The sequence below is a fragment of the Saccostrea cucullata genome, unplaced genomic scaffold (genome assembly GCF_032062105.1).
Source record: "Saccostrea cucullata isolate Sc308-1 unplaced genomic scaffold, CSIRO_AGI_Scuc_v1 ctg181, whole genome shotgun sequence".
Lineage (NCBI taxonomy): Eukaryota > Metazoa > Mollusca > Bivalvia > Ostreida > Ostreidae > Saccostrea > Saccostrea cuccullata.
Window position 1 is genome coordinate 570,363 of NW_026936455.1, and position 27,220 is coordinate 597,582.

The following is a 27,220-nucleotide window of genomic DNA, read 5'->3' on the forward strand; positions in this document are numbered from 1 at the left end:
TTCTTCACAACTGTTGCAAATACTGAAATGAAATTTGGTATACAGATATATCAGAATAATATCTAGGTCAAGTTCTATTTTGGATACGATCACGCAAGTAGATTTTTGACAGTTCTGCACCTTGGAGTTAGAAAAAATCCAATTATTTGCAGTTTCCTTTCATTTTCTTCCCAGAGGTTGCACATACTGAAATGAAATTAATTAGTCTAGTATACAGATTTATCAGTTGATTTGAATACTCTGAAATGTGCATTTGAATATAAATGGTTATCCTTAATTTTCTGATCACAGTTTGTCCAGTGTCCCCCTGTCTGTAAACTTTTCACATTTTCGACTTTCTTCTCTAGAACCACTGAGCCAATTTCAACCAAACTTGCCACAAATCATCCTTGGGTGAAAGGGATTCAAGTTTGTTCAAATGAAGGGCCAGGCCCTCATTCAAGGGGAGATAATTCAGAAAAATTAAAAATTTGGTGGCATGTTTGTTCAAATCATGACCCCTGGGGGGTTGGGCGGGGCCACAATGGCCGATCAAAGTTTTACATAGAAATAAATTCTATAAAAAGCTTTTCAACAGTAGCAAAGCCATGATTGATCATTTTTATATGGAGGCATCCTCACTTATGGGTTGACCTTTCGATCTGGAGGATTGAAAAGTTGAATTTAATTGTTTCAACCTTTTCACTAATTAATGTTACACAGCGGTTTTTCGTAATTTCCTTGAAATAATGTCTGAAAGGAATAAATTTTAACTCTATTATAAATATTGGTGATGGTCAAATTGTCGGACTATCGGGCCGTCGGACTATTACACCTTTTGACACTGGGTTATCGAACTATTGGACCGTCGGAATACTAGGCTTGAACCAAAGCCATGATTGGTCATATTTCAGTTGGGCAGTGAGGGGGGAGGGGGAGCCACAATGTAAGTTCAAATGTAAAGGGCTATAAAGCCAGAGGTAGTCAAAGAAATATGCAAGCATCCTTAGTTTGTGTAGATTCAAGTTTGTTCAAATCATACCCACTCTCTTTTAAGATTGGTGGGGACCTTTTTGGGGTTTAAAATTTTCAATGATAAACTGATTTCTGCTTTTTTCTTAGCTACAGTGCTCAGGTGAGCGATGTGGCCCATGGACCTCTTGTTAACATATACATGTATTTTCTTCATTAGAAATGAAAGGATATCACTGTTTTTTTTTCAGGAAAAAAGTTTTTCTTGATCTGTGATTAACATTTCAATCTTTTTTTCAGGCGATTGATTGGAGTGCGGACCTGTGAATCAAAATGTCTGTTTTCTGGAAGGTGAGTGTTTCCATGATTTTTTTTAATAATGCATATGTGTGCAAAGGAGTGAGATAAAGCTGGGGAACAAATCAATTTTTCATGACTATAATTCAATTTCTCTTCCTTTCAGTCGAGGAGAAGTCTGTGTGGTTGAACCTCTGCACATGAACCTCACCATCAAAGATCATCCAATGCAGGATGTCATGGTGGTTGCTATGGCAACATTATCTAAAGTAGGTCAATGTTTTTGTATCGAATTCTAATCCCTGTAATAAAGGACGGATTCATCTCTTGTGTTGAACATTCTTTTTGTCAGTATATGTGAATTAATATTTTTTTCTCTCCAGGTCTTGTTGGTAACATTGAGACCCCAATTGAAAGTTGTATTTACTCATCCTCTAAAGGTAAGATATTTAAAAATTGCTAATCCTGGATTGCCAATAGCCTCTTCTTGATTGCAAGAGTGTATCACGGAACTCTTTCATAAAGAGTGATGCTTCTATTCAGGAAATTTTGATCCCCTGCATTTGATATTCAACAAATATAAGGGCATGAGCATATACTTGTAGAATGATATTACCATTTAAAGACTTACTGGTAATGTTAATATATATAAAAATGTGTCCACTTGTATTAATTTTTTAGACTTGTATTACTATTTATAGAATTGTGTTACTAATCATTATTGCACTATTTATAGGGTAGCCCCACCAGCCTCCCCCTACTTGCCTGGCAGTTTGTCATTATCCAGGTATCAGAGAGGGACAGAGTCATAGACCCAGTACTGGTGTTCGCCAGGGAATCTACTATCTACTTTTTCCAGGTATAACTAAAACAAAAACAAAACAAAAAACCTGAATGCAGTTAGCAGGTGCATAAGATAATGCCCAGGTATGATATATGCTAAATAGCTTTTGAGTATATATTAATACCATATAACTGTTGATTGTAGGTGATCTGTAGTAATGCCCAGGACATAAAGTGTACTGGTTTACAGAAGATCAATGTACCTTACAAGATGCTAGCAGTGGCCGTGAGTATTTTTAACATGCATACAAGGGGTTATCAAAAAGTTCATGGACTAGCGCCATAAAATTAAAACCACTTTAGGCACATCAATGAATTTTAAAATATCTAGTTGGCATCATTTTTTCAATCTAGAGAATAAACCATAAATCATAAATTTCATTTTTAAATAAATTGGTAATGTTTTTGTAAGCAATGGTATGTCCAGGCGGCGCAACCTCGAACACGACGTTTTTGCGACCTATGTTTAATGAGAAAAAGTCTTACGATATGAATATTTGACATCCAAAAATCCCATAAATTCAGGTATGTGTCGGAACACAGTTGTTTCATAAAATATGAAATTTTCACTTCATTCTGGAAGTTCTATGAATTTTTATCGTAAATTTTACATGAAATGTCCAAACAAATGAGGCCTTGAAAATGACTTCAAAAGGGGGGAGGGGTTTCCTTTTCCAACATTCTTAAAAGTTTTGCCCCTGAAAAAACTGGTATAGACCTAAGAAATGTTTAAATTGGCTACACAGAAATAACATGCAACCAGAGTACTTGTCTTTAAATGTCAAAATAGATTCAGAGAGAACAGGGATACACAGTTAATGTCGATTTGTAGTCAAGCTGTGAAAAATCAATCATGTCTAACAATGACATTGATCATGTATTATAGATATTGTACTACCAAAAGCAAAATATGCTGGCACAATTAAGCCAGGATCTCTCCCAATGGAATCCATTTGGAATACAATATTCATTGAAAGCCGCTGTTAATGACATTGTAAAGTTATATAAACAAGTCGGATTTAAGTAATTACTCACCTCCAGGGAATCTCATCAAAAAAGTGTATGAGGTAGAGAAGCGGACATTAAAAAAAAAAAATGACGTCGGATGTCATGAAAATAAACGATGACAGCGCCGGATGATCATATAATGTTGTTTTTATTTTATAATAATTTGGCAAATAATGAACATATCGAGCTAAAATTTTCAACATTTCTTTATTTTTTGTTGTTTAATGTTTCATATAAATTTTGAAAGCACAAACTACATAGTACTAATTTTATAGCCTCAGTCCACAAACTTTTTGACAACCCCTCGTATATACATTGTACACAAAACAGTCGAGTATAAAACTGTTTTCACAACATATTGATTTGAATAGCTTAAAAAATTTGAAGGTAAAATATTTTTGCATTGTAGTGGATGAATCCTAGAGTTCTGGTTGCCTTGGATACAAATGAGAAAATGCACGTCATTGATGTCAGGTCTGAGGAGGAACTGGAGGTCAGAGGAGGCTTTTATTATCATAGAAACATAATATTGAAAATTGAATAGGCATACATGTAATATTTGGAAAACCTTTTCAAATGTTTTCTTTGAAAGGTGGAGGGGAGAAGGGGGGAGAGCAATATATTATAAGAAGCTTTGTATTTACATGGTGTGGGGGATTTGTTATCACATACAGTATTAATTCTTGCAACTTGATGTTTTTAAATCTGAAAATTTCTTACAGGTAGTGGATGTGTCTGAAGTACAGCTGGTGTATAATAATAGTCACTTCAAGTCCCTGGCTACAGGAGGCAATGTCAGTCAGGCATTGGTGAGTTTATCATTATATCCTGTTGTCATGGGGATATTTAAATTTAAATACAGAAATTGATCCATATCGACGAGAGTTTACTGGTACTCTTTCCTTGTAAATAACTACCTCATGTTCATGCCTAGGCCTTTTTATTTTACTTGATAGTTAATTTTTTTTTCGTTTATGTCCAGGCGACAGCTGGAGAGGAGGCCTGTTACCAGACCGTGGTCAGTCACAATGGTCAGTTACTGTTGCTAGGTACCAAGGCTGTGTATGTCTACATGCTACGCAACTGGAGGGAGGTAAGCACGGTTAAGTCATAGATAAAAATAGATGTGTAATATACATTATAAAACAGGAAATTCCCCTAGGGATCTTCCTCCTAGAACATCGTAATATTAATATGTAATAAGAAATTAAAGCTGTTACGGTGTCTGTATATTCACTAGATATGACCTATGTTTCTATGAAATTTCACTTTCTGCTACAAATAGCATTTCATTTTTGTCATCATTTACTGTAATAAATCTTCTGCAAGCAACTTTAATTAAAAGGTACTATGTTCATACAGAGTATGTATACACATGTATAAGTAGATGTATATTCTATTTTCAGCGTATAGATGTTCTTGTTAAGCGGAACAAATACAATGAAGCCCTGGCTCTGGCATTGTCATTTTATGATGGTCGCGCCAAAGCTGTCATCGGACTCAGTGGGTCCTCAAAAATCAAGAGGGAAATTATTTCTGGCATGGTAAGCAAAAGTTTCATGTCAAATGTATGAATTGAAAACCTGGAGTTAAGTCTTTAAGCATGCAGAAAAGGAAAACCAAGAAGTAACTTGCTAACTTTATTTCTCTCTGTTTCTTTATTTATCAATCTCTTTAGGTCCAAGTACATTCATATGCATCATTGTGCCTTGTAAATGGATACCTTATTGTTTGATTCATAGTTTATTGTCCTGAGTTTAAAAGTCAAAATTGATGTTGGCATATATTTATTTTCTTATTTTCACACTTCTAGGTTATTTCTCTTAAGCTGTAAGAAACATTTGAGTGTTTGAAATTAAACGTTTTTTATGAAAAGAAATAAAATATTATGTGTTTAGATGTAAACTGATTATAATTCTTTTGGAGAGGACAAGGAGTTTTAGGAAATACACTTTGTAAATTTAAGTTTTTTTGTTACAGATGTTAGACCTCCTGTTTGAATATGTTGACCTGTCCATGACAACACTTTGTCCAGAGAAAGGGAAGATGGAGGAGCTGGAGGCCTACTATCAGGTCTGTCAATATACTGTGAATAGCCTGTAAATACTGTAATATCCTGTAAATACCGTAATGTCCTGTAAATACTGTAAACCTAAACTGTAAACTTGGGAGAGGGCTAAAGTAGGCTTTGCCTGCTGCCTTATCCCAATCACTTTTATTTGTGAATAAAATTTTGTATAAATAAGAAAAATAATGTAAACATTATGTAAATACTGTAAACAATATGTATATCCTTTTTCTTGCAAATCAATTCTTATGTCTAACTTTTCAGAATATTGTTCCTGTATGTGTAGATTACTGTTTACACCTAGACAGAACGTATGTATCAAATATTGTGGAAATCGCAAAATTATTGCTTATATGATTTAATATATTAAGGTCTTTTCAGTATAGTATTTATCAAAATTTCAAATAAGGAATTGTGAAAGTCTAAACACTCATTGTTGAATTTTTAGTACTGTAATGTTATAAATCTTTATTTTAGTGATATTTTGTTTGGGAGGATCTATGACAGATTTGCGGTGGACTACATTGCCCGGGGGACCTTCCTAGAGTGTCTGGAGCCGTACATCCTCAACGACAAGCTACGCTCCATCCCCCCCAGCGTAATGAAGGACCTGGTGGAGCACTATCAGGATAAAAACATGTTAGAAGGGGTGGAGTCCTGTATAGTTCACCTGGAGGTTACCAGTCTGGATATACATCAGGCAAGCTATATATGATGTTTGTTTCATTTGAGGAGTAATTGAATCATTGATGTGAAATTTCACAGTAAATGTTGTAGTGCAATTGATGGAGAATGTACCATCATTCATCATGATGCGCCAATGTGCTTCATGAAATATTCCAGTGGGAAGCATCGTAGTTCATGTCCTTATGGATTTTCAAAAATTAAATTCATCTCTTAAATAAGTTTACATTTAGCATTTTAATCATAGTGCCAATAACAGTACCTTATGCCTATAATTTCATATTTTAAAGCTTTTCAGATTTTTTTTAAAAATAGTACTTTTTATTTTACTTTAAAAATTTCAAAACAGGTTGTGAATTTGTGTTGGTCCCATGGACTGTATGATGCCATCATTTATGTGTACAACAAAGGAATGTATGATTACACCACTCCATTAGAAGAACTGCTGGGGATTCTACAGCAAGCCGTCAGCACAGGGATCCAACTGACAGACGAACAGATAAGACTGGGGAACAAACTGCTGGTGTATATCAGGTATTGTGGATTTTTTTCTACAAAGCAAGTACTAATACAGTATATGAACTTATTTTCAATTATCAAAATTTAGTGAAGACCTAAGTCAGGAACTATTCTTAGCAATTATGAAGTAGAACTACCATGATCATTTATTTACTACATAGTTTTCAAATGAAATACATGTATATGGAAAGGTCTCATAATACTATAAATTGTGTTGCAATTAAGTCAAGATTTCATCGTAACATCATAAATAGAGAAACATCATTCTCCAGTATAAAGTAAGTACTTCAACTTCAGTCTTATGGCAGGGTACTTCAAAACTTCAAAACTATCATAAAATATCAAGAATAGTTTCAATTTAATGTAATACTTTGTACAGTTCGAACATTCAATCATTCCAGCTGCTGTTTGGCAGGAAGAGCCTACCCCCTGGGGGATATTCCGGAGGAGATGGTGGCAGATGTGAAGAGGAATGTATTTCAGTGTATCACTCGTCTGAGGGTTAAAAATGGTAGGGATTGAAATTATAAAATTTTGAAATTTAAATAATATGAAAATAAAAGAAAGAGTCACTCCGAGTGACTTTTAGGTATCCATGGTATTCGAGATATCTGTGTTCAATTTATCAAAGTTAAACTGTAAAATTACATACATATATGTGTACTGTGTATGGATTTCATACTTACTTCTTTTAGATGACTCCACTTACCCCTACCTGAGAACACTGCTTCACTTTGATACAAGGGAGTTCCTTAATGTTCTAGCCTTGGTGAGTTAGATCCAATATCCTTAAGCTATAAAAGTATCAAGCAGTTTGAGATATTTTGAAACATTTATGTCTCGATCGGTTCTGTTATTTTGAGTTTAAAAGAGTTCATTGAGACAGAATAACCATTGAATCATGAAAATGGAGCTTTTCTGCAATATCTGACAAAATTGTTTAACCAAAGATAGAGATACCTGTAACTATGTAATCAAATCAATAGTAGAATATAACACAGGGCTCAATTTGGAACAAATTCGGGGGAAAAAATTTAAAGGAAACTTTGCCTTTTGATCAATGTTTGACAAGTGCCATTCTTCCATACTATAACAGTTGCCATAATATCGTAATGGTGACTTTTTTTCAGGCTTTTGAAGAGAGAGAGTTCAATACTGAAGAAGGGTAACAAAATTTATTTTTCATGGTTTCATTTTATTACGTATGCAAAAGTTTAAAACTTAGGGAGTAAAGACAATTTTTCTTTTCTTGAGCTAAGTATGGAGTTTTGTGTTTAAATAATATACACGAACTGCTATAAAGCTGTAATTCAAACTTGTACAATACTGTATTATAGAAAAAAAAATTGAAGCATAGGTGCTAAAAGTTTATCTTCAGATGTAATGTCTCAGCAAGTATACCAGTACATTGCTACCTGATTTCAGGATACAGAATCGTCAGAGAGTTGTGGACATCCTTCTACAAGTGATGGTAGAAAGTGGGGAATTCACTGTAAGCAGCTTCATTTAATTGATTGATTGTTAATGAAGTTCAGTTTTCATTGAAAAAAGTCAAAAGATCAAAAGAAAGATTTAGGAGATTTCAGTATATTCCAAAGATCCATCAAAATGTTTTTAGCTTCAGTAGGGATTGAGAATGGTGAATTGAATATTGACATTGATGCACATACCTTTACATGCAGATATTACACCAAAAACTTGTGACAAATGATATAAAGAATTTTTGCATTTAGAATTTAAATGATTTGAGGACAAGTTAATGAAATAGAGTTCATCAGACAGCATATTCTGTTTTTCAGCCGACACAGATAGGAATCCTGTTCACCTTCCTAGCCAGACAGATGGCCAGCCATGAAAACACAATCCTTGTCAACAGAGTCCTGTTTGAACAGGTGCTTTATAATTGATAAATGGAAAATAGAAGATGAAAATAAGATTAATATCTTTGGAATAAGTTCATCAAAGTTTTTTTGAATCTTGGAATTATCTAGTGAATTGCTTATTAGTGACAATAGTATACATGATCTTACTTTTTGTTGTATGAGGACAGTATTGTGTTGTTGCAGGTTTTGGAGTTTTTAGCTAACCCAGAGGATGACTCTCGTCATGAGGAGAGACAGCAGGCCCTGATGGAACTCCTCCAGGCTGGGGGATTAAAACAGGTGGATGAGGAAAAACTGCTGTCCATGGCCGAGAATGCCAAGTTGTGAGTAAAAGTTATTTTTACCCAGAAGTATTTCATTGTTGAAATGCATGTATTACAGCTTGTGGTTAGGTTAGTGATAACCTAGTTTTCATGAACATACTATTTATATTAATTGATAATATAGGAATGAAGCCTTTTTAAAAATCTTTTCCATTTATTCAGCTATCGAGTCTGTGAGCTGCTGTATGAAAAGAGGAGACAGTTTGACAAGATTTTATCCTGTTACCTGAGAGATCCCTCAAGAAAGGTAAGTGTATTGATGCAGAAGTTTTATGAAGTATCTTGTAGAAAAAAAGGATTATAAAAGCCATTGATTCACTCGAGAGTCAGCACATGCATTTAAAGCCACTTTACAAGTCTTTCTGTCTTTTTGCAGTATCATGCCTTCAGTTATATCACCAGTATACTGAACAGTGAAAGGTTTACAAAGGAGGAACAAGAAAGGCTAAAAGAAGAGGCCTTCAGTCACCTGGAGGTAATAACCAATCAAAACTTGTCATTCAGAAGTTACAAACCAATCAAAATCTGTTAGGGGTACCAAACTAATCAAATCTATTGGAGGTTACAAACCAATTAAAATCTGCCTATACAGTATTTGGCACATTTCTTCAGAAAATGAGACATACAAAATGTAGTAACTGAGTTGAACCTGCCTTTAACCTTTGTAGGACCTAGTTTCCATTGATTGTAAACAAGCGGCTCAGATGGTGATTTCTACCATGCCAAAAAATTTGGGAGTAGTTGCTGAGAAGATGAAGAGTAATCCGAAGATTTTGTATGAGTTCCTAAAAGGTGTGATGTCATACAGGTATGTTATTTTTGTAAAATTTGAATGTGTGTATTGTTATTAAGTGTTTGGCAGACATAGGGTTCTGCTTCCCTTTGTTTTAATCTTTATGGGGTTTTGCCTTCATTATAAGATTACTTTTTTCATAAAATTCATGAGAGCTATGGTTATAAAAAAAACACATCGAACAACAAATGTAGCACCCAAAGCCAAGTTCTTGGTTCCATATTATAAACTTACTTTCTTTTTCAAACAAATGGAGGTAACATTTTGTTTACATTTGTATGACTTCACATCTGTAAATCTTAAATTTGCTCCAAATTTTGCAATCAAACAGAAAAGTTTATTATATAACATAAATCTTTGTAAACTTCAGGAATGTTTTTTTTTATAGTATGAACAAAAGTGTTTGTCTATTTGACCCTTCTCTAAATCAGTTTTATATTTTCCATATTTTCACATGCACTGGTAACAACTCAGGTGAGTGTTGAGGCCCATGAGCCCATCATGACATATACCAGTAAGTCTGATAGTGTCACTCTGTTTATACTCATCACAGGGAATCTGGGGGTAGCGCTATACACTCTGATAAACAGGTGAACATCGAGCCCTGGATCTTAGAGCTGTACGTGGATCTAATGTGTCAGTTCAGGCCCCAGGATGTGTATAACTTTATCAAGCTTAATGAGGGGTATAGGCTAGAGCAAACCCTGGAGGTAAGTGTTCTCAACAATCAATAAGTCAATGATTCAGTGAATTATTTTGTATTGAAAGTTAAATAAAAATAATCTCAGTAATATATCAGTATTCTTGTCTGAATCAGTAATTTCAGCCCAAAAATTTTGATTATTTAAAGATTAAATTAAGATTTCATTATCTAAAGTAGCTGTTGATTTATAATCTATGTAAAGGCATTTTAAATATTTTGTAATGCCAGTATTTCATGTAATGGAGAATGTCCTTCTTTGACTCAGATCTGCAGAAAACACAAACACTCAGAGGCCACAGCATACTTACTGGAGAAAGCAGGGGACATACAGGGGGCATTCGGAATCATACTCACTGTAAGTCAATATTGATATCTACAATGTATATAAATAAAACTGTGTACAGGAGAGTTTTCTTGTGTGTATATACAGTCACATTTATTTCTTGGACACCTGTATTTTTGATAATTTCAGAACCTCCAGAACAAACTGAAGTTACTGACCAATGAGCTGCTTACTCCAGATTCAGAGAAAGGTATCTATACATGTACAGTGGAGCCTCATTTATCCAGACGCTTTGGTTTCTAGTCAATTTGTCCGGATATGTGAAGTGTCCGGATACCTAAATTACCAGTTGAACAAGACAAAACAACATTAAAAAATTCAGTTCCGATAAAAAGTCGTCCTTATACTGAAGCGTCAGGATATCTGGTGTACGGATATCTGAAGGTCCACTATACATGTACAGTGTAGTTCTAAAATTGATTCTTGAGGAAGTCAATTTATGGCCCATCATACTTGTGCATTAATTTTGTGTCACATTTGCTTTTGAAATGTATGTAACAGGTATGTAACATCTTGATGTGAAAATGAACCCCAAGTCCTTTATGCAGCTTACCCTTACACTGTCTTACAGAGTTGTTATTGCTACGATTGATTTATAAAGTAGATCGAAAGTCATGGGCCCACATGGCATTCTTGGTGTACCATATTACATGTAAGTGTAGAATTCATATACAGTGCATAATTATTGCCTTTTTCACTTACTCACTACAGATGTCACAGTGCAGTTCCAGGAAGTGGAGACCCTCATTGTAGTGGTCATACAGTTGTGTCAAAGGAATTCTGGGAAAATGGATGAGGCTGGCAGAGAGGTAATCATGTCTAAACCCCACCCCCACCGGAAAAAATGAAAAAAAATTCTTGATAATTACCAAAAATATGTAGCAAAGTAGAAAAACTGATATTTCCTAGAAGTAGAGTTTGAAGCAGATAAAATGATCACTGAACACATTCAATATGATAATTTATATACATTTTTTTTTCAGTCTCTTTGGTTCCCACTACTTGAGACCGTCATGTCACCACAAAGAAAACTAAAAGACATAAACAACAAACAGATTCAAGAAGGTAGGTGTCTCTTATTTGGTGGATTTATATTTATTTATATGTAAAAGTGATCTGCAGCAGGGATGTGCATGTATGTAAGTCTTTATGGTCTCTGACCTGTAAAGATGAAAAATTTAAAACATAAAGAAGATTAGTTTTCATTAAATTTTTGTACATGTATTGCTATATAGAAAAAAATGGTCTTTATCTGTTTATACATGTATCTAATTTGACTTCATTTCATTTCAGATTTCAAACAAGCTACACACCATGTCCTCAACAGCATGATGGGATACATAGCATTACCCACAATTCTCCACAAAATCATGCAGGTTAGAGTGATAGAATAGCAACAAGATTTTTTTAATAAATAAATATTCATAGATGTAATTAGCAAGAGAAATTTGATGCTGAAAAGTATTGACCTGGTTCTGCTTAGCTACATGATTGTACTCATATTTTTAATGTTTGATGTTTCAATTCTTTATTATCTGGTATATACATGAATTACCTTTCTTTAGCTCACCTGATCTGAAAGCTCAAGTTAGCTTTTCTGATCACCCAATATCCGTCCGTCTGCCTGTCCGTCTATAAACTTTTAACATTTTCAACTTCTCCTTAAGAACTACAAGACCAATTATGACCAAATTTTATAGAAAGCATTCTTGGGTGAAGAGGAGTTAAAATTGTAAAAATGAAGGGCCAAGTCCCTTTCCAAGCGGAGATAATCAAGAAAAGACGAAAATAGGGTGGTGTCATTAAAAAATCGTCTTCTCAAGAACCACTGGACCAGGAAAGCTGAAATTTATGTGGAAGCATCCTGGGGTAGTGTAGCATCTAAATTGTTCAAATCATGACCCCAGTGGATAGGGCGGGGCCACAATAGGGAATCCAATTTTTACATTGAAATATTTAGGAAAAATCTTAAAAAATCTTCTGAAGAACAACTGGACCAGGAAAGATGACACTTATGTGGAAGCATTTGGGGGTAGTGTAGAATCTAATAAATTGTTCAAACCATGACCTCCAGGGGTGGGACAGGGCCACAGTAGGTATTATGAGGGGGAGAATCTGGTGAAGAGCAGCATGGCAAAAGTGACTCAGGTGTGTGATATGGCCCATGGGCCTCTTGTTTGTATGATTTTCATAAGAAAGTGGCAGCACTTACAGGATATTATTTTTGAAATATTATAGCCATCAGTTGATATCTATTTTCTTTTCAGGATCCAGCCTATAGTACTGGTAAATTTGGAGAAGTCAGGGAGTTAATCCTAGGAATGCTGGAAACTTATAATTATGAACAGGTGTGTTATCAGCATTCAGTTTGATCACTTAGTCAAAAGAAGTTAACCCTAGAGATATGAGAATTTGAAATGTTATTTATAGAATTGCTACCAGCATCTGCTAAAATACATGTAAAACCAACTCAGTACCAGCTATTAATTAAGTTTTTGCAGAAAAGTCAAGATGATTTCCTGAACATCCTACAAGCTGCATGTATTTGCAATCCAAATTTTCTAAATAATTAGTTTCAAAACAAAAGTCCATTTGGCCTTTCTGATCCAGAAAGCATCCAGAGGTGTTGTATATTATAGTATATGTTTAGAGTGTTTAGAGTTCTAATTCTAATCAGAAACAATATGGAGAAATACTATAAAACTGGAGCCATGTTCATCTCTCCTGCAGTGGTCTGCTTTATTGGTTAACAAGCACTGATAATAATTTTGCCTTTTTTCAGACATTGATGGAGACCTGTAAGAATTTATTGAACCATGATATCCACGTCCATCTAAAGAATTTAACCTCAGCGGCCACCAAAGGCTACATTCCTAAAGGAGACAGTTGTAATCTGTGTAGCAAGCAGTTTATAAACCAGAATGAGGCTGATACTGTCATCATATTCAGGTATGCTAGAAAATATTTTTTATGAGAGATGAGTTACTGATATTTATGCATGTAAATGAAGTATATATATTTACATTCTAAAATTTGTATCGTACATATGTTATTACATGTAAGGAGGGGGGGGGGAATTACATCTGGTATGTCAGTATGGGAATTTACTATGATTGCTGCAGGCATTTTACTTAGAAATACAGCAAAGAAACTCAAACTACAGGACAGTGTCAATGAACAGACACAATTACCGGTACATGTAAGGAATGTTTTTAAGTTTTGTGTTAGTTATTGGTGTGTGAATCACTCAGACCTGTCACGTAGGCATATTTCATGAAAAATACGCCTACTTGCAAGTCGGTGTGATTCACACTAAACTGAAAAACATTCCTTAATACATGTAATTACATTTTACATGTTTGGAGACAACTAAAATATACTGTACACCAACTTTTATGCGCGACGACTTTATTTCGCGATTTACCAGAGGTAAACTAGTCGGCGACGATTTATTTTTGCGATCAGACATTTTTGGGTCTTTTTCAAATAGACAAAGAGACTTTAAGTACCGGTTTGCGGTGATGACGTAGCTTTCGCAAACTTCTGAAAATTTCTCACATGCGAATAGAAGTTGATTTACAGTACTCAATATTTGAATTTCTCACTGCCCTATATCGTCGCATTTTTACTAACGTCACTGCAGTCTCATTGTGACGTCACATTAACGCATGTTTCTCCGTGTATATTTCTACACGTGAGTATACACGAAAATGGTATTCAAATCAATTTTACTGTTGGCTTAGTAGAAAAACACAGTGAATGTAAATATTACTATATCCCCTCCATTTCTGTTGCAAGGGAACGATTATTTCAGTAGGGGTTGAGAATGCATGTATGTCAATTTAGTAAGATGATGACATTTCAGATGTGGGCACAGTTACCATAAGGGCTGCCTGCAGTCGATAGGTTCCGTCAGTGTGATTGAGGGCGAGGATTCCTGGATCTGTTATCTGTGTAGCCACAGGAAACGAGGACAGTTCCAGAGTACTAGATTCCACCGCAGTAATAGTCACAGAGGGCAAGCCATGGGCAAAGATGTTAGTACACAGTTTATTTTATTTTCTAATAACTTGATGTGTAATTTTTATTTTTGTTTATATTTTCTATTTTAAATGTACCTGTCCATGAAAATGAAAAATCCTCCCCCTTTTAGTTTTGCCCTGGTTGTAGATGGGCGAAATTTGTTGAATTCAAGAGACAGAGCTACCTCTCTTTTATCACTTCTTTGTCGGGACAAATTTAAAATGGTCAAGAAACATTAAGAATTGTGTGATAGAGCAAAAATTCACAATATTATTTTTTCCTTAGAAAATTGCTGCTGATCCTCAATACTATCAGACATTGGACTTTATGAAGAGCTTTCTTAAGACTCCATCAAGGGTTTGTTATTTTTCGTGTTTTTTCACATTCTTCTGTTTTTCATTCATTAATTGTCAATTTTAAATGTAAGAAATAAAATACTGAGCAGAAAAAAATAGAAAAGACACTAAGTTTTCTCATGTTAGTTAGTGCACAATTTTTTTTACTTGGTACTTTTTAGCTCTACTGGTCAGAGACCAGAAGAGCTTATGCGATAGTAATGCGTCCGTCGTCCGTTCATCTGTCTGTCCGTGTGTACATGGTCACTATTTTTTTGTCTTTGTCTATCTGTAAACAATTTTTCAAAATGCTATTCCTCCTACAGTTTTGCTCTGATTTCAATATAACTTGGCACACAAGTAGATTATAAAAAATAATTCCGTATATCGGTTTTTGATTTCGATATTAACGCACTTGCCGTGGTAAGTAAAAATAGAAATTTCTGTGAAATTCTTTCAAAATGCTACTTCTCCTACAGTTTTAGTCTGATTTCAATATAATTTGACACACATTTTAGACTACACTAAGATTCTTTCTGTGTATCGGTTTTTGATTTGATAAACGATTTTATGTAAACTGAAATTTCTGTGAAATTTTTTAAAATGCTACAGTCCTAAATACATATATATATGAGTGTAGCATTTCAATATAACTTGGCAAACAAGTAGATTACACTAAGATACATAATGTTTTGCAAAGATATTTTAATATATGCATACAAAATTGTTGCCGTGGTTACTAAAAATAGAAATTGCTGTGAAATTCAATTTACAAAATGCTCGGGACTCCTCCTACAGTTTTGCTCTTGTTCTCAATAAGGCACACAATGAGTACATGTAAATTACAAAATTCTGTGTTCAACAGTTATAATTATTACATACGGTGATTCTCTCAATTACTAAAAATAAGTTAGAATTTTTTTTTGCTTTATACTTTTTTTTTCAAAGTGCGTTTTGCTATGGTAAAAAATGTTTATGTACACTCTTAACGCACTTTGAAAAAATTTTTCAAAGTATGTTGCATTTGTAATACATGTTAATAAAATACTGATGGTGTACATTTTCCCCTAAGTGTTATTATATGCACTTTAAAAAATTTTGTAAAGTGGTCAATTTTTTCTGTGGAACTTTGCCACACAGCATATATAACATACATGTACATTCAAGACAAAGCTAAACAATCCAAGAAATCTGCATTGGATGGAACTGAAATTATGATTCTGCTAAACTATGTCCCTGTAGAAAAGGGTACTTTTATAGTACCCAAAAGTCTATGCTTGCAGTATTTTGCAAATATTAACCAAAGTATACATTTTAGAATCACTAACAGTAAAAATTCTTCTGTATTGTAGATGGCCCTTCTTACTGAACTGTCTAAAGGATCCTCCCCTAAGTCTCACAGAGGATCTTCTAGTATCTTCAATCAGGAAAACTTCCAGCTCAAACTAGCACCGCCTCCAGCAATGGACTCTGTGCCGTAGTCACCGACAGCTTATAAATGTGTGTTTTGTGTGTGTGATAGTGAATGAGTGCATTTATGTGCAATATACAAATAATGTTTTAATTTTTGTGAAATAATACTTATTTCATTTATGTCCATTTGTTACATATGTATATGAAAATTGTGTTTGTTTTAAAAAAAATTCACTCAATACATACATGTAGGTACGAGAAGTAAAATAGTAGATACATGTACTGGAACTTGTTTTTTTCTTTTACCAACACATAGTTATTAGTCATTAATTGTGAGTTCATATTGGTTAAGTATCCTTGGTTCTTTCCTTCTCCTTAGATTACTTTGTGTTCCAGAATTTATTTCAACATTGTGTTAGCATGAATTTACCATTTATACATTTATATGCTATAATGTTTTATTCCTTGGCTCCTCAGGAATTTGACTATTTAAACTTCTAGAAGCTGCATGTCTGCATATGCAAGAATTTCCTTGTGGGCATTATTTGATATCTCTAGTCAGTAATATTGAGAAAGATCATACATGTACTTAGAAATATTGGTGCAGAAATTAGAGAGATTAATATTGAAAAAACGATGGAACTTCATCACAGTTAAATGAGGACCATCAGCAATATTGCCATAAAAAGGTACAGGTACCTTCCTTTATAATTTAGTCGCCCACATGGCTCAATGGTTTCAGCATCTGCTTCAGAGTGGCATAATAAGTAGTTGATCCTTGCGTCGCAGGTTTGAATCCCACTGTGGGACATGGAGACCAGTCCTATGCATGAGACCGTATAAATTGAGGTCCCGCATAGCAGTAGGTGTTGGCATGAAAAAGATCCTGCGGTGCTCAATGACCCCAATTGCTGAACATAAGTTTCCACCAGCAAGTGGTGGCGTCTCCATATGAGTGAAAATTTTTTTGAGAGGGACGTTTAACAACGTACAATTGATTAATCAATTCTTCATAAAATAAGAAAATATTTCTGCACACTAAAAACGAAATTTATTGCATACATATTGAAACTGGTACAACAAAATCATATTTTTCTACTAGCACACCCTGTCCAATCCTTGCCAACTTTGCAACACCCGTAAACATGAAGCAACTTTCTAACTGGTGGATCAAAAGGGAGTGGATAAACATTATTACTTGTCGTATTGCTATTCTAAAATGATACAGCTCTACTGTTGAGATCCTTCACTGAGCAAGGGCTTCTCCAGAAAAGTCTAGAACATAAACTGTTTACAGAATGAAATGTCAAAGGATTGAACAGGCATGCAGGAACTAAATTTTGTCTTAACTAATGTGGATATATCATTTTTCCTGGCTGGAAGTGATTTGGATCAGCTGTTTTCAAAAAATGATTACAGTAAAAATATCATAAGGTCTATCTAATCTAAAAAAGATCATAATATTTTGACATGTACACTGAAATGAATATACAATTTTTTGTTATTAGCTATGGACATGCTCAGATTTGAAGAGCACTATGTAAAAACTAAGATACCATTGTACAAAAAAAAAAACATATACATGTAAACCTTATCCATTGTAAAGCTTAGAACATCAGGTACAGATTTATATGTATATAAAAGCACACACATCTCACACACACGTTACATGTATACTCATGCATATGAGATAATAGCACCCAGTTGTAGAACTCCTTTCGCTGGGTTCGAAACCAGCCCATCCGAGTTCTATGATTTCATAAAAACGGTAAAAATAGCTAAACTTTCCGACGTAATATATATATTTCAAATACAGCAGTTATTCGGCAAGAAGACCCAAGTACAAATTTATTAATGGAGAGAGCTCAAAAAGCACGATGAAATCCAATCAAAAAAGATAATCACAGTTCAAATATTTCAACAGATTTTTGTTCAAAGGAATAATCTATAATATAATACATGATAAATGAATTTTTGATAAAAAAAAAAGTTTCAGTTGAATCATAAATTATAGCTACCATAGGAAACATAAAATATTAAGGTCTGGTAGAGGAAACAGAAAGTTTACTTCCCACATCTTTGAACACTTTAAATGAAGGTAAAATATGTAATTTTGAATCAGCCAATGTCTGTCTTAAACCTGCAGTAAATCAAGACGTGTTTTTAAATGTTCAAATGCCCAGAGTCAACATATCTTTGCCACAATGACCAAAGTAATAAAATGCTTTTAACATGCAATGCCGGTGTGGTTTAATATATTGTGAAGATTAGAAAAGGGAGGAGGAGAAAAAACGGCAATAAATATTCAGGACAACCTTAGCACAACTTAATTATTTCACACCCAGTGTATACAGCTGATATATGTACACAACAACTAATGACGTAATATATAATAAAATACACTGTACAATGCAGAAATCTATTGAACAACATGTATATACTATTTACAAAATAGGTTCAGCAGTGAAATGCTATGATACATATTAACGATTTCATTTATAAATACCGGTATTGAAAAATAAGTTAAGCAGGGAGATGTAGGGGGGGGGGGAATAACGCAGATCAAATTTTTCAATTTTTAAATAAAATCTTTAAAAGAAAAAAAAAAAGAGTTGAATACAACCTACAGAGAGAACAACCACAACAAGAAACAATCAACAAATATAACAATTTAAAATTTTCAGCACAGTTGTATGAGGATTACATTTTTAAATAGTATGTAAAAAGGTTTATTCTACAAAATAGCTCGCTCCATAAAAAACGAAAAACTCTACAGAAAAACAATTACCCGATCAAAAACAACAAAGTCTGTATGCCAACATCAGCACTTGTTGTGGAAGACTCAGTGGTCTATACCAGTTTAACAGTTCGTTTCAACATTCTGTACAAAAAACTACCAACCTGTCATATAGGTTTAACAAACAGCAAACATTCTATAATGTAGTTGCATAATGATTCATGATATGATCACATTGACATGCAAATTAAGTCAACAGTAATTTTTTTATACACTGTAAGTACTTGGTTTGATAATAATACGATTACAAACACATGTTCGTACTGCTTGTCTATTTCAGCAGTATACATATTTATATATTTACTAACTTAAAAATAAAGTAGGTTTGCATTGGGGTAAAATTCTAAAAAAAAAAATCATTCACCATTCGAATATACTTTCTAATGCATATAAAAATATACATATGTAACCATGGTAACACAAACACAATATCAAGACACTCAATATCTTTGTATAGAAACAACCTTTTCTTTTCTGTTTGTAAAAATCCCAATGGACGTCACATTTTGTTGTGAAGTTTTTTTTTAAATTTCACTTGCATGTGCAGAACAGATCCTTGACTTTGAATAAATAATATCTTGCAGCACAACACAATATACAAATAAAGCTATCTAAGCACTGACCATATTCGTAAACATCATCATGATCAATGTTATAAAATGGTAAGAAAATCAAAGACCAATGAAATTTCAATCTTTCTTCCCTTGACCAATCATAACCTTTGTTACAAAATTGACAATGGCTGATGCTGGCTGACCAGGGTCTAGTTCTGCAAACAGATGACAGGTGTTGTCAGTTCCACCACTTTGTTTCTTGGCAACAAATCCAAATATTCTGAAAAAGAAACAAATTCTTTAGTTTCACTGTGTTCAGATGACATCTGTTCAAGATTTTTTTTTGGGGGGGGGGATATTTGTATTCTGGTAATTTATGAGGAAAATCTTAAATAATCTTTGTTATTTTCCAACAAATCAAATATCCTGATTAAAACAAGAGATGTTTGTAAAACACTTATGCCCCCCTCCTCCCAAATTGGAATTTTTCCAAGTCCAAGGGGCAAAATTCTGTCAAAAATGGCCGATTATAACCAAAACAGAATTTGACCTAGATATTCATCTGATAAATCTGTATACTAAATTTCATCTCAGCATGTGCAACGGTTGTGAAGAAAAAAGAAACTGCAAATAATTGGAATTTTTCAGTACGGGGCATAAAACAAAACTTTTATACCTAAAACAGAACTTGACCTAGATATTAATGTGACATATCTGTATACTAAATTTCATCTAAGAATGTGCAACGGTTGCAAAGAAAATGAACGGAAACTGCAAATAATTGTAATTTTTCTAAGTCCAAGGGGCATAACTCTGTGAAAAATGGTGCGATCGTACCCAAAACAGAACTTGTCCTAGATATTCATCTGATAAATCTGTATACTAAATTTCCTGTTGTGCAACGGTTCTGCAAATAATTGGAATTTTTATAGGGGCATAACAAAAATACATTTGTGATATATCTGTATACTAAATTTCATCTCAGTATGTGCAACGGTTGTAAAGAAAATGAACGAAAACTGCAAATAATTTGAATTTTTCTAAGTCCAAGGAGCATAACTCTATCAAAAATGGCTCGATCGTACCCGATACAAAACTTGACCTAGATATTCATGTGATATATCAGTATACCAAATTTAATTTCAGTATGTGCAACGATTGCGAAGAAAATTAAGTCTCGCAGCAGCAAAGCAATAATAAAAGTTGGTTGAAAAGGATATCAGTAATTCTAAAATTTTTAAAATATGTTATTTCACCACATCCATAAAACTTACTGTTTTCCTTCTGGGTCCATCCCACAGTATGTGACAGATGATACAGGGTAATGTCTTCTAAAGAAAAGCCTAAAAAAAAGGACATTCAAATATGTAAAAGAAAATCAGGCAAAGTTCATTTAAATAGGCAGATAGGAGAAACAAACACACTTCATCTATTTTCAAAAGATAAAATAAGATGTTTCTGTCAAAAGTTTTCAAAACTTGTCAAAGTCTAATTAAGAAAATGTGGACTTACAAAATATATATCATATATTCATGTTTTTCGCAGAACAAATTTTTAGCAAGAGAAGAAATGAAGGAAAAATCATCCCAATTTACAGCAAAGACTTACTTCCTCTGGTTATCTGTGAGTGTGATACCCTGGTTAGAGACTTTGAAATGAACAACCGTCTGCTTTGGTTTGTGATTTCCATCGAACGTCTGCTTGATTGCCTTGGCAACAGCCTGGGGCCCAGTAAGGGACTCCGTGTCCACTGAGTTCAGGTAGAGAACATTGCAGGCTGGAAACAAAAGTCCATATTACGTTAGAAATTCTCAAGGGGGCCTTATGTGCTAGCAGGCATGAAGAAGACAGGTGAGGTGAGTGATATTACTTTCCTGTGACCAATATTGTCATACCTATTTGTTTGCTCTTTTGTAATTATGCAAATTAGTGAGACAAATTTACATAAAAAATCAGAACGAGAACTCTTACCTGCCCCTTGAGCAAGAAGAGCAGCAGCAGAACTGGGGAAGTCCGGTGAAGTAGGACCATCTACGTGATCATGAATGGTGTCTGTAAGGTTAGAAATAACAACTTAGGACAAAAGAGATAGAATACCGCATCAGGAACAAAATACTTCTAAAAGAAATGACTGTGACCAGCTTTCATTAATAAATACACAATGTAGGTTAAGCATCACATACCTGGTTCTGGTAAAACTAGTTTACATGGCAAGGCCAGTGGTGTCAGTGAATGTTGATAAACTAATGAAGCTAAGCTTCCTGTAAAAATAAAATATTTACATATTACATTAACAGTTCTGATAATTATCTTTAAATCAAATAAAGAAGTGAGTGTATCTTAAATAGTATGAATTATGCTTTCCAGACTTAAGAATTTTTTTGTTCATCTGACAAATGAGTGAAGTAGTCTCCCTTATCAAAATATTTACATTTTAAGCCAATAATCGGTAAATCAACAATCGGACTAGGCATCCCCTACAGATACACAAAGCTCCATTTAATACAGTGAAAAGTGTCTAATCCAACACTATTTAATCCATATCACAGTGAATCCCAACCTTTATTTTCATTTCAATTTTACCAATTTCCATGTACTTTACACTGCACAATCTGACACCCTGTCTATTTTAACATAAAATTTTGTCTCTCAATGGATATTGGATTATAGACACATTTAACTGTATCAAGAAAAGTTCAATATTTTCTCAAGATTTTTTTAAAAAGTGAGTACACATGTACTGACCGAAAACAGGTTCATTATTACAGCCTCTCAATCTAACTCCTTTAGGGGTGGGTTCTATGAGGAAGTGCCTGACCAGGTCTACTGAGGGGTCCCCGGTGGACTTAGTCTGGACGTTAGCTGGGACGGTGGCCACCTTCAGAGCCAAACCAAAGGCCCCTGGGAAAGAGTTACTGTCTCTCACGACAAAGGTACCTGGAGCCTTGTCTTTCAGCAGCTGAATAGCTATAGAAAACAAAATAACATTTGAGAAATCTTCAAAATCTAAAGAGTTGTAAACAAGTCAAAAGCTTTTGAGAATTCTGTAAAAAGTGGATTTTTCCCATAAGTATGTTCAATCTTTAGCCTAAGCAGAAATGCATGTCCTTTTTGAGATATAAAAATTGTGTTTCCAACATATTTATTTGATACTTACCCTCTTCTCTAGAAATGTTGGGTTTATACCAGTATTTCGATGTGTCTTTAACAAACTTTGGTGTGGCATGGAGAGCATCAACAGAATCTGATGACAAAAAGATCAAATCATTATAATTATGTACAAGTGAAAGACATTTCACAGGACTTAAAACATTCACAGAGTGAATAGATTATACAGCATAAAATAATTTTTAAATGAATAAAATGTCAAGATACACATAATCCTTTGAGAGTAGTGACTAGCCCCCCTACATACCAGTAACAGAGGATAAGCTCCCTCTCCTAGAGAGTCCAAAGTACACACTGGGTGAACTTTGACCTGTGACGGTGTTAGGACTGAGGGCAGCTGACTGTGACACATTGTTGGCCACGTGAAGCTGCTGTCTGAGAGTGTTCAGTGTCTCAGGGGAGTGGGCGCTGGAAGTAAAGACAGGAATCATCAGCAAACACTGGTCAATGAGGGTAGCAATGTATTCATTAATTAAAACAAAGTTTAAAATTTCAAGTTTGGACAAAGTAAAATTGAAGATTTGCTTATTCTTTCACAAAATGATTCATCCTTATGTTTTAGCACAATATGAATGTTCATCAAACTTTTCCTTAAACATATCTTCTTGGGTGTCTTACTAACATACCTATCTTACAAACAATAAAAGATAATAAATGAGTAAAAAGATCCTTGAGCCCCACTCCTTTTACTTGTTATTTGCTAAATCCAAATGGTACCCAATTAAATACAACTCTGACTTCATTCAAGAGCCTTTCCTAGCACCTTACCTTGCTGGACTCCTTGACCCGATACCAGCTGACATCATCGGGGGACTGGAGGTGTCTATGTGTAGGGGGCTCCTGGTGCCCATGTGTTGCTGCTCCTCAGTCAGGTAATGCTGCTGTGGATGTTGCACATGTTGCTGATGTTGCTGCTGGTTTGTCTGGTAGCTGTGCTGTTGGTGACTGGTTTGGTAACTCTGTTGATACTGGAAGTGTTGTTGTTGTTGTTGCTGTTGTTGATGTTGTCTTTCTATAGGTATTGGTTGACTCTGTGATTGTACTTCTCGCTGCTGCATCATCTGGTGACTGTTATCTGTCATGTAAAAATTTTTTTATTCCATATGTTGAACACATGCTGCTCTGCTTTTATAAAAGCAATTTTAATTCATTTATATTTGTTACTTAGTAAATAAATATGTTGAAGCATTTTTAAATCAATATAATTGTTTTCAAACTTGTAATAAAGAAGAGCAAAGATATTCAAATTATAACAGCAGCTTGTATTGCCAATTACAGTTTTCTAAGAATGGCAGATATCACCAAATAACATTGTGCATTACTGTATATGCAGCACTGAAAGCATATTTTTTATTTACTTGTACCTAAATATCATCATCTTACAAATTGAAAACAACAAAATGTTTCATCTATAATCTATAAATTTTTCATCAGTTATTATGTCTACACTAACCTGTGTACATTCCGGGACTCACTGGGAAGCTGGGGGTAGTGGCTGTGGGGAAGCTTGGGGTGGTAGATCTGTTGAGTGTCCCCACACTGGTTGGTGAGCCTTCAGGCTCCAGGGGCTGCATGCCTGGTCCAATGGGCCTCAGGCTGAAGCGGTCCTCCTCTACCGTCCGTGAAGTCTTGGGGGTGGTAGCATAGCTCTGTCCCTGAAAGGCCAAAACACTACATTTTTAACCCAAGCAAATCTCTACTTCACATTCTACATTTTGTCTACCAATTTTTTTCTGTATTAACATACATTTATCTTTTCTATACATACATTCTCTTAATGAAATCATTCATGCAAAGTCTCTTAATATTCAATGTGTCTTAACAGTATTTCATGGAACACTTCCCTTTTTTTACCTTTGAAGAGAAATTCTCCTGTTCCCACACAAGATCCCAGGTGAAAATATTTTATACATGCACATTGGTGAAACACTTTGATAATACAAGTTTTAAGTCCAAGGCCCACAGGGTTTTGTAGATTAAATCACGTTCCATTAATTATGAGAATAAGGTGCCCAACCTTTGACATAATGATGCATGATTTTATACTAATTTAGTGATATCGTTACAATGCACTACAACACATTATAGGAAAAATATGGGAATAAAAAAAATATTGATCTGAGATTAAAACAAGTACCTTGACCTTTCCATTTTCTCAGGATATTTATAAGCTAAACATGCCTTTGGGTGTGGGAAAATAAATACTTTTCTTATTTCCTTTAAAAATACCATGCTTGAATAAATTTATTCAATTTAAACCTTTAAATAATGTAGGGGGATGGTACGTATCCTAACTAAGTGGTGATTATGGATGGATTGAACATAATCAGCGAGATGATGCATATAACTGCAGAAGATGCTATCAACAAAATGTTCCCCCCTGAGCATTCCCCATATCAATTCCCAGATAATGAGTTCCATCACATATAGAGTGCAGTCTGACACCCTTGTACTTAGTGCATGCTTTATCTCTTCACAGGACACCTCAGACTAAAACAGTTTTAAAATCTTTTTTGAACATGACAAACCTTCCTGCTAATAAGAAGAAAGTCAGTCAACTCATTTTTTGGGGGTCAGATTGTCTCATGAGTTTTAGTACAGATTTTTTACTGATTTCACTTACAGGAAGGGAAAAAAAAACAATTTTTGAGCAAGAAAAAAATATTTTCTTTTATTGCAACATGTAATTAATTCAAATGATTTTATTCATAAAATGGCTGTCTACTGTAAAATCTCAAATTTTGATGGGGTTAAATTTTCAGGCTTTGAGGAAAATATATTTTTCTTCAAAAAAAGGGAACTGATTTCTAGGCTGAAGATGTGTTGAGCTGTTTGTACATTCAAAATTATGAACCCCTTCTTACCCCAAAACGTCAAAAATTACCCCCTCTGCCCCCCCCCCCCCCAAAAAATTAAAGTGATTTCACAGTATAAAGTAAATTTTTCTCTCATAAATCTAGTATTCATCCCTATTGTAGACTTACAGCGAGTGTGCTGGACATCTGTTGCTCCTGTTGCTGCTGCTGTTGCTGGTAGTTGGTTTCATACTTCCGAGTCTCCACACGCCGTGTGACAACATGTTCCTGGGTATAACCACCCGTTGTCTGTTGTTGATTCAGATTCTGTTGTTGATTGAGCACTGTGTTGTTGACAGCACTCAATGACTGTTTCAGATCATCAAATTTGTCATCTCGTTCTGTTGTTTTGTATGATTTTTCGACAGTTCCTACAAAAGCATGCAGATTATGTAAATGGAAGTAATTTACATTTCCAGCCCATAAATGTAATAATATACATAATTTTTGACGTAACTCATTTCTGTTTTTATTTTTGAATGCAGCCTTTCGAGTTAATTGTATAAAAATATTAGTCTTAAAAAAAACAAAGACAACTTTTTCTGCAATTAATTAGTGAACTTTAACAATTAGTGTCATACAATTAATTAGTGCCAGTTACACTGGTTTTACAAAAGCACAAATCTGGATTACATATATATAAATTCTACATATACTTAGAAACTTCTCAGATAAATATTCATTTAATTATTCGTTATCAACAAAATTTACACAAAAGATCATGGAAAACTCATCAACCCTCAAAGTGGGCTGCACTAGAAAATCTTCACATTACCAGCTTCTCTTAAAACAAGAGCGGTAGCAGAAGTATGGAGTTTTTGGCATGGGCTGACATTAAGCATGCAACACTTCTTTCATTAAGGCATTCCAGCTGGATGCATCATCCAAAGGTTTAGACATCATGCAATAAATAACACATTCTTTTAATTTTGAACCTCTGTCTGTTTAGTTGCTGTAAGTCTGTAGAAGGGGAGGCACAGATGGGTCTGCCTATAAGAACTACAGCCAACTGATTGCCTCACTGAATAAGTAATTAAAGGCAGAGAGGTGATGATCAGTAATTCTCAAGTTTACAGGGGGGCAGGCTGCAGAGAGTCCCAAGGGGCATAACTCTTATCAAGTTGTTTGATAGACTCTATATAATGGGTGTTCATTATCATAACTTCACTTAGTGGGCCAACCAGGATAAAACCGAGATTCACCTGTATACCACTGTATAATACAGTTGACAAATAAATAACTGGATTGTGAAACCTCACAAGTGATGCTTTCACCCAAATTTCAGAAAGATATATGTATCCAATATTTCATATGCAGGCGCGGATCCAGGATTTGGAGTTAGGGGGGCGCCAAAATTAGGCAACCTCACAGGTCCAGGGCAAAGCCCTTTCACCCTGGATTATAGAGAAATTTCAGGAAAGATATATGAAGGGTAAAAATATACCAAGTAGACATATTTGATTTACGCTAATATTTCTGATATGTTATCCATGAAGTTTGTACATTTCTCCCTTCATTTTGCTATATATAGATTATACAATTCTAAAATGTATTCTAAGATTTACATGTGCCTAATATTCTACTATATCTGGGTGTGTAGAATTACTACTTGATTAAATCAATATACATGTGTAAAGTGTGCCTTTTTGACCTTGACCTA

General features: G+C 34.4%; 2 protein-coding genes across 8 annotated transcripts in view; one reads left to right on the forward strand and one right to left on the reverse strand.

Moving 5' to 3' along the window:
• The window catches only part of LOC134245645 (vacuolar protein sorting-associated protein 8 homolog), a 33,021-nt gene extending 16,553 nt beyond the window's left edge, over positions 1–16,468 (forward strand). Inside the window, 33 exon segments of the mRNA XM_062727927.1 lie at positions 1,252–1,302; positions 1,415–1,517; positions 1,632–1,688; positions 1,985–2,107; positions 2,237–2,317; positions 3,509–3,592; positions 3,822–3,908; positions 4,082–4,192; positions 4,506–4,643; positions 5,080–5,172; positions 5,432–5,478; positions 5,645–5,867; positions 6,201–6,385; positions 6,772–6,881; positions 7,066–7,139; positions 7,501–7,535; positions 7,796–7,862; positions 8,170–8,262; positions 8,437–8,576; positions 8,739–8,823; positions 8,953–9,051; positions 9,245–9,384; positions 9,923–10,079; positions 10,338–10,427; positions 10,545–10,605; positions 11,127–11,224; positions 11,399–11,480; positions 11,709–11,791; positions 12,683–12,763; positions 13,198–13,364; positions 14,281–14,452; positions 14,724–14,795; positions 16,126–16,468. Of these exon segments, the coding sequence (XP_062583911.1) occupies positions 1,252–1,302; positions 1,415–1,517; positions 1,632–1,688; positions 1,985–2,107; positions 2,237–2,317; positions 3,509–3,592; positions 3,822–3,908; positions 4,082–4,192; positions 4,506–4,643; positions 5,080–5,172; positions 5,432–5,478; positions 5,645–5,867; positions 6,201–6,385; positions 6,772–6,881; positions 7,066–7,139; positions 7,501–7,535; positions 7,796–7,862; positions 8,170–8,262; positions 8,437–8,576; positions 8,739–8,823; positions 8,953–9,051; positions 9,245–9,384; positions 9,923–10,079; positions 10,338–10,427; positions 10,545–10,605; positions 11,127–11,224; positions 11,399–11,480; positions 11,709–11,791; positions 12,683–12,763; positions 13,198–13,364; positions 14,281–14,452; positions 14,724–14,795; positions 16,126–16,254 (3,418 nt within the window). The 3' untranslated portion in view covers positions 16,255–16,468.
• A 746-nt stretch (positions 16,469–17,214) lies between these two features.
• The window catches only part of LOC134245641 (tensin-1-like), a 37,330-nt gene continuing 27,324 nt past the window's right edge, over positions 17,215–27,220 (reverse strand). For all 7 annotated transcript variants that reach the window (XM_062727916.1, XM_062727917.1, XM_062727920.1 and 4 more), the window contains exons 12-22: positions 25,690–25,931; positions 24,159–24,360; positions 23,474–23,780; positions 22,953–23,113; positions 22,695–22,781; positions 22,283–22,504; positions 21,721–21,798; positions 21,509–21,589; positions 21,146–21,314; positions 20,812–20,880; positions 17,215–19,817 (exon numbers count right to left, since the gene is read on the reverse strand). In XM_062727916.1, coding sequence (XP_062583900.1) covers positions 19,673–19,817; positions 20,812–20,880; positions 21,146–21,314; positions 21,509–21,589; positions 21,721–21,798; positions 22,283–22,504; positions 22,695–22,781; positions 22,953–23,113; positions 23,474–23,780; positions 24,159–24,360; positions 25,690–25,931 — 1,763 coding nt within the window. In that variant the 3' untranslated portion in view covers positions 17,215–19,672. The remainder of the gene's footprint in view (positions 19,818–20,811; positions 20,881–21,145; positions 21,315–21,508; positions 21,590–21,720; positions 21,799–22,282; positions 22,505–22,694; positions 22,782–22,952; positions 23,114–23,473; positions 23,781–24,158; positions 24,361–25,689; positions 25,932–27,220) is intronic.